Here is an 11018-nt window from a genome sequence, read left to right on the forward strand (position 1 = left end):
TGGACCCTTCTTCAGACTTTGATGGAATTGTCTGGGAAATTGAAAATCCTAATGGCAATTCCCCTACATCTGGACCACTCTGAAAAAGCCCCAAAACGAGGAGATTTCAGAAGGCTCTAACTCACTTAATATTAACAATTACCCAGGAAATATTAGAGGGTTAAAAATCTACTCCATCTATTGGGTACCTATTATAGTGAACTGCCAAATTTACTACTGACCCCTGCCTCCACCTCTGCCCACTCCCCATAACCCCATCAACCAAACCCAACCCCAGGGACCTCTTCGCAGCCTCCAAAGCCCACCTGACCTGGTTCCTCTCCCATCACTAACCCAATCCCTTGACTTACCCTACACATACATCCAATTACCTGGTAGCCCTCACATCCCTCATACACCTAGCATTTGACACCCCTTCCCACCAACACCCTGCGCTCAATAATGTGGCACCCTATCCCCTCACAATTAACTTACAAACTTATCCTTTTACAGGAGCTGTCAAACTGGGTGTTTGTGCTGCTTGACACATACATCCTAGAACGTAGCATGCAGATTACCAAAAAAGGGGACACGGTTTCCATGACTATTCCCTCTGCTGCTGGCTGCGAACATTCCTGGACAGGCCTCAGCTCCCACCCAAGAATTTCCACAGTACAGATCAGCAAAATGTAACCGTGTATATTTTTCTTCCTCCAAGATCATTGTTGGAAGTAGGCTTTCTAAAACAAATTGGAATTTCTGGGCTATTACATTGTTTGCTGAGGGGTCAGCTCCTCAAAGACACCCAGAACTGGCCCTGGCAAACATCAGTGGCTCCGTCCATTCAACTCACTTGTCACTTCTGCAAAAACGCGCCACGTTATTAACTATTTCACAAACTCAAAAGAGTTACATTTATTAAAACAGACCTAACATCAGGAAAATACACACATTTCACAAGACGCATTATGTATTAAAAGAGAAGATTGGATAGATTATCCACAGCAATATCCCTTTCCCAACACTTGCACTTTATAAATCCTCAATGAAACAACTTGAGGCAGAAGCCAGTGACGGTTTCACCAATTTTAATACAGAAATACTCGACCTAAAATGGTTTCATTTAAATAATTCTTTTTCAAACTTCCCTCTGTCAGAGGATATGTTCTGCAAATGGGCAGATAATCTGTATCCAGACCTTGCCTAAAATATGTGAACAGGAGGAAGGAACTTGATATGCATTTTGCCTTTCTCCCTGCCTGTGTTCAGTGCTCAGCTTCTGTTCTCCATCTTCCTGATGGCAGGAGTAACTATGAACACAAATCTTCAGTACATCATGTGGGGTGCTGCATCTCAATCAATGTAATATCACCAATTTCTACAGATTAAACTCAATTTAACATTTTAGGAACAAGTTATTGAACTCTATATGAAATTTTCAACGATTACAAGAAAAACTCTGTCAGAGGCACGATTAAAACAAGACAATTTGTTTTTAATAATTTCATTGAATTTTATATCAGCTTTCAAAATGAACTATTCTAACTTTCAATCCAGTCTAAGGTCGCCACAGATATTAATTGCTTTAAATATATAAACTCCAAACCATGCCCTAGCATGTACATCAGTAACCGTGGTTTCCAAGGACTCACTTCATCTTAATTGTTGGTTACATGACATGAGTAACAAAAATATCAATTCAACTGTAAATACAAATAAAATATCAAACACTATACACTACTGAAATGTGTAAACATAAAGTGTCTATTAACACAGAACTATGCCGATATTTCAGCCTGCTACTGAATCTAAAAGCATTCTCTGTCTCCCACCCTCTCTCACGTAGCAGCTCCCACTTCCGATCCAACCTTTAATACTGAACAGTATCACTCAGATGAATTTAACCTTTCTGCTTTTAAAGAATGATAATTATAGATGAAAGCTGGAAATCCTGCATGATTGCAGTCCCTAAATATCTTCGCCAACCCACTGTATTCACACAAGTGCTCCCTATTGAAAAAAAAACTATGTTCTTCACTCATTAACACGAGGAACACAATGCTGGGATTGCCAATATTTTCAATTTTTTTAACAATGACAAATCTTGTGTTTTGAAGTCTAATGCACAATTTGAGAGGTTATAAATTAACCTCAATGTAATGCTCCAAGAATTCAGAAATTGCTAAATCAGCTAACATGCTACCTGCCTTATACAGATACCAATTTCTAGCCGGAATTGATAGGTATCAGCATATTGAGAGTATGAGAGATTTCAATCCTGGAAAACTCTGGTTAAAAGCTGCTACTTCTTCCTCCAAGATTTAAATCTGTGTGGCTTTGTACCAAAACGTGCTGTGATGCCATCTGCCATAAATGATGTCAGCATATTCCACAAACAGACTTAACAATACAGCCACACTAACAAAAGTAACCTGCAGGTTCATCATAATACTGCTTGTTATCAAGATACAACTGAATAGATTGCATCCATGTACCTGTTATTTCAGGTGTAAATTATTTTCTTCCTCAAAATGCAAATGATTGTAGACTTGTAAGAATGATTTAAAAACAGAGGGTAATGGGCTGTCACCTGAAGAGACAAGGCTGGAAGAACACTCAATATGTTGTTGAGTTACATATAATGGAGGAATCATATTTAGTGCAGCAATCTCCTTTCGACAGACTGCCTTGCCAGTGTATCATCAGCCCTGGCGCCTGAATACTCTTCTCTCCTAATACGGAGTTATTGCATTTCCCAACACACACGAACACCTTCCTGTCTGAGCAGAAGTGTCAAATTCATCAACTGTGGTGTCAGGTTTAAGCAGGGTCTACTGGAAACTGGACTGAGACGAGTCTAAACTAATTTTGCTGTGACCCTCTAAGAGTCTATTTATACTTTATCTGAAGAGCATGTAAGTTAGCTTTCTCTATACTATCCTTGTCATATCAATGCACATTAATGTTTTGTTCTGCATTTTCTGCCAGGGACTAAGTTACAACCTTCTAAACCAATTCTGTTAGCAAAGCATAAATATAACAGCAATGCACACCACAATTCACATCAATATTGTCCACAGGCATTTGTTGAAACCTGTATGTCCCTTAAAGAGGCCAAAAATTTTTAAAACACGTGTTAAACCCAGATCCTAAATTAAATCACATTTAGAGAACAATGTTATTTTTAAATTGAATCCATCTATCAAGCATTACCTATTCTGCAACCACCACACCATATGCACATTCTCAAAATTCAAATAAAATTATATAGTAGAAATAAAGTGCTTAAATATACTGTAATTGCAACAAATAAAATTAGAGAAGCAAGTGAAATTAATATTGCATTTCTGCTTGGTAATTAGTAAACATATATGGCCTCAGTTAATACAAGGTTTCTGATTTTTTAATATTATTTGTGCACTTATAGCTTAGACACTGCAAGAGAGATACTGTTAATAAATTACTGATGTGAGGAGTGCACTCAAGAAGCAGAGAATCTCGATATCTTGATTATATAATACCGTCGGTATGGCAGTTCATTTTTCTTCAATCTGGAAAAGAAAAGCACAGGCAAGCAACCATTAATTAGGAGGATGTGCATCTTCGAAAACTGAACTATTTCATCAGCACATCATGAAATCACATCACTTGCAAGCTACATCCCTGCAATATGCCATCAGTGAGATGTAACTACTTTATTCTTTGTGGGATGTGAGTGTGCCACTGGCAAAGCTAGCATTTGTTATTCATTCATAATTACCCAAGAGAAGCTGGTGGTGAGCTGCTTTTTAAACAACTGTAATTCATGTGGTGTAGGTTTACCCAGTGTTGCTCGGAAGGGCTTCTGACCCAGCAATTGTGAATGAACAGAGGCGCCTTGGAAAACATTATTTCAAGCTTCGGTGTTTCCTGGCATCCACTGCCCCTGGCCTGGCAATGGTCACATGTTTGGAAGATGCTGTTGAGGGATCCTTGGTGAATTGCTGTAGTACCTGTTGTAGATGATACACATTCCTGACCCTCTGAGTCAAGGGTGGATGAGATGCTGACCAAAGTGGGTTATGTTGACTTAGATGGTACTGAGCTTCTTGAGTGTTGTTGGAGCTGCACTCATCCAGGCAAGTGAGGATATTCCATCACATTGATCAGTGCCTTGTGGATGGGGGACAGCACTGAGGGAACATGGAATGAGCTACATAATGTAGAATTCTCAGCTTCTAACCCATTCTATTAGTCACAGTATTTATATGGCTTATCCAGGCTGGTCGATGATGGGATGTTGATGGTGGGGATTCAGCAATGTTTAGATTCTCTCTTATCAGTGATCATCGGCTGACATTTAGGTGGCATGAATGCTACTGGTTTACAGGTCTCCTCCCAATTTATAGAGGTAGGCGGCATTCTTAGCAAAACAAAAAGTGTTCTGCTTTTAACAAAAATGACTGGGAACATATAAGAACATCAGAGATAGGAGCAGGAGTAGACCATACCGCTCTTCTAGCCTGCTCTGCCATTTAGTCTGATCATGGTTAACTCCGGGTTTCAAGTCGATTTTCTTCTGCTGCATCACAAACTCATATCTGTATTCCACCAACATGTATATGACTAGCATCAGACTCCCTCACTCCTTGCATGTCTTGAGTCCCTGAGAGACAAGAATATCTGTCTATCTCAGTCTTAAGTATATTCAATGGTGGGTGCATCCATAATCCTCTGGGTAGAAAATGCCAAAGATTCAAAATTCCTTGAGTGAAAAAACATCTATTTAGTCTTAAATGATCTCCCACATTATCTTGAGACTGTGTCCATGTTCTGGACTTCCCAGCCAGAGGAAACAAAAATCTTCGTGTCCACCCAGTCCACCCTTTAGAATCTTCTATGTTTCAATCACATCACCTCTCATTCCTCTGAATGCCAGAGAATTTGCTCAACCTCTTATCAAATGACAGTCCCCTCAGCCCAGGAACTAATCTAGTGAACCTTCAGTGTCCTACCTCCGATAGAGTTCAGAAGAAAGGATGCCCTACAGCAATTATACAAGGCCTTGGTGAGACCATACCCAGAGTATTGTTTGCAGTTTTGGTCTCCTTATCTAACAGAGGATATAGACGCCATGGAGGGAGTGCAATGGCGGTTCACTAGGCTGATACCAAATATATCAGGACTGTCCTATGAGAAAATATTAATTCGACTGAGCCATATTCACTACAGTTTAGAAGGATGAGGAGGATCTGATTGAAACATATAGAATTCTAACATGGCTGGACAGACTAGATACAAAGAGGATGTTTTTCCTGGTTGGGAGGTCAAGAACCAGGGGTTAAAGTCTCAAGATATGTGGTAGACTACTAAGGAGATGAGGTGAGGAAAGATATCTTCACTCAGAGTAGTGAAGCACAGGAATTCTCTACCACAGAAGACTATGGTGACCAAGTCACTTAGTATGTTCAAGAGAGAGATAGATACATCATTAGATTTTAAAGGCATCAAGGCTATGGGGAGAAAGTGAGAATATTGCATGGAGATAGAGGATTAGCCATGACCATACTGAATGACAGAAGGGTCAAATAGCCCACTCCTGCTCCTAGCTTCAATGTAATAGAAGTTAATCCTTCCTTAAACAAGACCAAAACTGCACACAGAATTCTGCGTAAAGCCCTATTCAATTGCAGCAAGATTTCTTTATTAAAAATAGCCAATTTCTTACAATTGGTCAGGTTAGAAAGTTACATTATATAGATGTTTTTAAAAAAAAAATTAGATCTTTAGAAAAGTAGAATACTGATTCCGATGTTAACTGTCTCTCTCCATAGATGTGATTAGACCTGCTGAGTTCTCTGATTTCTTTCACATTTTTACAGACTGATGTGTGTATATTTTTTAAGATTTTGATCAAATAAACAAATGAAGGCTCTGGTTTAGGTTGCACAGTAAAAAATGTGCACAATTTGCAAACCATAATAGGTGCAATCAACTCAGCAACTGATATCTGGATTTATTCACCATTAGTTGTTTTAAGATACACTACTTTATGAAATGCAATTTGTGCAAATCCACAAATCAACAACTGTTTCAAATGAAATAGCAGAGTAACTTTCAAAAGAATTCCCAGTTCTGGAATGTAATCAGAAATTATGAACGAAAGTAGTGATTTCCAATTTCAATCAAGGAAACGTTCACTTGACTGACAGAACCTTACTGTTATATAAATTCTACTCAAGGGCAGGATTTTGGTAGACAATTGGAGAAAGGAACTGAAGGAGACTGGGTATATTATTTTGTAAACCAGCTGACATACAGACCTAGTGATTCTGAGCAACTAAATCTGTTAACGAGCTTACGCTCAGCTTATTAAAGGCTAGACTGTACTTCCGAGGGATGATATAGGATTTGCACTGGATCTGGAACAGATGAAGTGGGAGGAGGCAACAACACAGCAAGGGACCAGTCATGGCTATGTCATTCAAAGAGTTGGGTATATGAAAGAAGCACTCATCCACTGGCACACAGTTACCACGAGTGACCAGAGTCCGAGAAGCATGCGGTGTGTACGCACTTGGGTCAGATGAGCAGGTTGTGTTCCTCCACGGATTGTGGAACCACCGGAGGATCCCGTGTCAGGAAAACAAGCTGATTCTCTGGTGATTTTAATGGCAGAACTGGGAGAGACACAAGCTTCTGGAAAGGTATGATTGATAAGGAAGACAAAAGGAAGGTAAACATAATGGAGTCCTCCTCCTGACGAAATGCCTAGAGCATAACAAACACACAATTTCATCAGACAGACAAATACAAGACCTCAGCAACAGCCTCGTTCCACACATTGGTACCTGCTTCACTGGGTCGTCATTAGATCGAGGCAGCACCAGGATAAACACACCACCCGTGCCATGACAGGAGCTGACCAACTGCTAGACCAACCAGTGGGTGGCACGGTGGCTCAGTGGTTAGCACTGCTGCCTCACAGCACTAGGGACCTGGGTTCGATTCCACCATCAGGTGACTGTCTGTGTCAAGTTTGCACATTGCGTGGCCTTGCTCCGGATGCTCCAGTTTCCTCTCTCAGTCCAGAAGATGGGCAGGTTAGGTGGATTAGCCATTCTAAACAGCTCATAGTATCCAGGGACGTGCAGGCTAGGTGGAATAGCCATAGGAAATGCAGGTTTACAAGGATAGGGTAGAGGGGCTGGGTGTGGTTGGGATGATCTTTGGAGGGTCAGTGGGTACTCGATGGACTGAATAGCCTGCTTCCACACTGTAGGAATTCTATGATTCTATGATCTCATCATCCGGCCTAATAAACAGCAGCAGCTTCAGAAAAGCTGCCTCAGGTAAATCAATCTCAATGGATTCAAAATCTCCGTGAAGGAAGACCTACCCAGTTGATGCCTCACAGCCAACCTGGAAACACTCAACGAAGAGGAACCACAGAATGTCTAAAGTGTCTGGAATGCCCTTAACTCCATAATAAAGCTACCTCGAAGGAGCTTTGAGGTTTCAGGAAACATCAAGACTGATTTGGCCAGGAATGACTAAGTCACAAACACAAGGTGTTCCGGTATCGGAAACACCATCAAAATTTGAGGGAAAGAAAGCAAGTCCACAGTCAAATTAAGGCCAAAGTCAAACAAGAGAACAAGAAAATAAAGAACACATGGTGGGTGGGAAAGCACAAGGAAATAAAGCAACTTTCCAACAGCCGTGACAAGCGTGGATTCTTCAACACAGTCAAGGCCATACATTGTTCATGTACGCAAAGACCTATCCCACAGACAGCTAAGAACAGAGTGGCATTCATCAAGGACAAAGAGGCATTTGTTGGAAGGAGCACTTTGAGCCCTCAGTCCTGTGTGACTGCCCTCAGCCTGCTCTCCTCAACCTCATCCTGCTCCTCTCCACCCTGGTGCCCTCAACCTCACCCCTCAGTGTGCTGCCCTCGACAACCTCCAACATAAGGCTGAAAAGTTAAGAATCTGATACTTAAGAATCAACAAGACCAATGATGTAGATAGATGCCTGCTCAAACACTGAGATACTGCAGAGAAGCTCTTCTGGCTCGTATACACGACCCATCTCTCTCATCTGGAAATACAAGAGCATGCCAGGGCATTTCAAAGGTGCTGTAATTGTGACTACCTTCAAGAATGGAGACTTAACCAAATATGATAACCACAGAGGGATATCCCTGCTGTCCACCACAGGGAAGCTCATTGCAATAATTCACATCAATCACCTCCTCCAGAGACTGAAGAGCTCATCCTGGAGCCACAAAACAATTCTGTCCATCAAGAAACACAGTGGACATGATCTATACTGCATGATAAGTGCAGAAGGAGCAGCAGCAATCTATACACATGGCCTTCTTTGATCTCACCAAGCCTGTTGACTCTGTTAACCAAGAGCCACTGTGGAATGTCGTCCTCAAACCTTATGGTCCACGGAAACTTATCACTATCCTCTGGCTGCTACATCACAGCAAACACGTTGTGATCCTCACCATTGAATCCATCACAGACCATCAGTGCAAACTGGGGACAAGCAATGCACCATTGCACCAGCTTCCAACTTCCCAACTGCGACACTCCAACCCATATCCATGGATCTTCCCACTGGATTGGAGCTTCGCTACAGGTCAAGTGGAAAACTGTTCAATTTAAAATGTTCAGAAACAAGACCACCTCAATCTCTGATGTTGAGCTGCCAAATGCAAATGATTCTTGTTTGATCCAAGCTCCAAACTATGGTTGATACATATCCAGAGCACAGCAGAAAATGGATTTTGAGCTAAACATGTGCAAGACAAAGTTCTTCTTGCCTGCTCTAACCACACAACAATGTCCCCTCACAATGAGCCAGTGGACAATGTGGAATAATCCCCATACTCTGCATTATTTACAGCAAAGGTAGATTTCAATGATGAAACTCAACATTGCCTTCACTGTACCAGCACAGCCTCTGGTAGTCTCACAAAGACTTCAAAACCAACAACAACTCATGTTTTACAGGATAGTAGTACTACCAGCCCTCCAGTATGCATTGGAGACTTGAACAATGTATAGAATTGAGAAGTATCAAGAGTTATGCCTTCACAAAGTCCTACAAATTGACTGGCAGCATGCGTTCTCCAATATCGGTGTCCTCTCTCAGGCCAGCATCCCTAGCATTGAAACAGGTTACAGTCAATTTGCTCCGTTGGGTAGACCATAATGTCTGAGTGCCTGTCAAGGCTCCCTAAACAAGCTCTCCACTGTGAGATTCGTCGCAGCAAGCAGTTACCAGGGTAGTGGAAAAAACATTTCAAGTCCTTAAAGCCTCCTTGTAAAAAATGCAATAACCTCAATGACTTGTGACAGTCTCTAGTCCAAGACTGCCCAGGAGAAGGGGCATTTGTGAAGGTAACAACCATTTCGAGCATCTCCCACAGGCTCAGGTGGAGGCCAAGCGTAAACACCATAAGGAGAGTAAGAAAACCCGAGCATGCCACCCAGCCACATCTTCAAACACCACCTGCCCCACCTCCAGTAGGGTATGTGGATCCATCAATGGACTGTTTAATCACATCAGGAGCCTCAACTCCAGAGTGGAAGAATATCATCTCGATCCTGAGAGACTACCTAAGATGTATTTAATCAACAAATGCGAATAAAGGAAAGAAGAGTAATTAAACAACAGATTAAGATTTTTTGTGAACTGAAACAACAATTATCTGGAAAAAAAAATTCTCTTAATTGTACCATCATCCCAATTATAGTATTGGTAATGTCTAAAATGGCAGCATCGGGTGATACCTTTGAGCTTGGCTTCAAAGCAACTGCTGAAACATCAGGTGTCCCTGAAGAAAGACAAAGCTGCATGTAAATACAGAATAGACACGTGGCTGAAGTCCTTTAAAAATAACCAGATGAATCCATTCAATCAATCACAATATTAGTAGAAAAAAAAATCTCATGTGATCACTGAAGAATGGATTCTCTCTCAGTGAAAGAGGAATTTAAAAATGTACACAAAATTCGGTTATGTTGATCACCATGGGAGAAATGGAGAAGTAGAATAATTTATCATATCTCTGATGTTCCAGTTATTATTCGCCAATGGCTCAGATAGCAAAACCAAAAATACATGCAAAGAACATCTGAATATAGTTTAGGTTACCCTTCTACTGCAATTTCTTCGGATTTAGAATTCATTTAAGTTACGAAATCGGAGTAAACAGATCTATAATTTTGTGGGCTTGCACATGGAGTGTAAAAGCATTATAGTGAATCGTTATAAAACAATGACTCAACCTCAACTGGAATACTGACTCACATCATCTAGTCTCTAGATAGTTGGACACTGAACATATGACCAGAGACTGAAGATGTGGTACACCAACTCTATGGGAATTGCCCAGGGAGTATGAACTTCCAATGGATAATTTCCTTGCTTCCCTCCAAAAAAATTTTGATTTTGAGTTTGAGAAACAGACTTTCGACAGTTTTGACACACTTCTACAGTGACCCCTACACACATCTCCCTCTTGAAAAAAAAAATCGCTCCCTCAAACCACTCTCTTGGACACCCCTTGACCATCCTAATCTGATTTGAATGCTCTCACTCATCTCTCCCGAACTGCTGACCAGATCCAGTCTTTCTCCCTTACACACCTACACATTCACCTATTCTCTCACAAATCCACTCATTCACTAACACACCGAAAAGTTGTTTAAATGTTCCAGAGCTTTTAAGTCTGTCATTGAGTGATCTTTCCAGAATGCGGCAGCTAATACCATGAAAAGGAGGCATTGCTTGTTTATCCCTAACAATCCAGTGCCAGAGGAAGGAGTTCAATCTAACATGCACTCCAGATTTCTGAAGAGGCCAGCATCATGGCTTCTGGCCAGAAACGTGGAACTTGGTCATTACAGGAAAAAAAAGTATGAGCAGAGCAGCAATCCTACAGTGCAGGATAACAACCAAAAGAACTGCGGATGCTGTAAATCAGGAACAAAAACAAAGTTGCTGGAAAAGCTCAGCAGGTCTGGCAGCACCTGTGAAGG

General features: G+C 41.2%; 1 protein-coding gene across 2 annotated transcripts in view; it reads right to left on the minus strand.

Annotated features, from left to right (window-relative positions):
* Window positions 1–1453: 1453 nt before the first annotated feature.
* Window positions 1454–11018, minus strand: part of LOC109915642 (coiled-coil domain-containing protein 9-like) — an 84294-nt gene continuing 74729 nt past the window's right edge. For both annotated transcript variants that reach the window (XM_048599774.1, XM_048599773.1), the window contains exon 9: window positions 1454–3530. In XM_048599774.1, coding sequence (XP_048455731.1) covers window positions 3526–3530 — 5 coding nt within the window. In that variant the 3' untranslated portion in view covers window positions 1454–3525. The remainder of the gene's footprint in view (window positions 3531–11018) is intronic.

Source organism: Rhincodon typus, chromosome 8, assembly GCF_021869965.1.
Source record: "Rhincodon typus isolate 14 chromosome 8, sRhiTyp1.1, whole genome shotgun sequence".
Lineage (NCBI taxonomy): Eukaryota > Metazoa > Chordata > Chondrichthyes > Orectolobiformes > Rhincodontidae > Rhincodon > Rhincodon typus.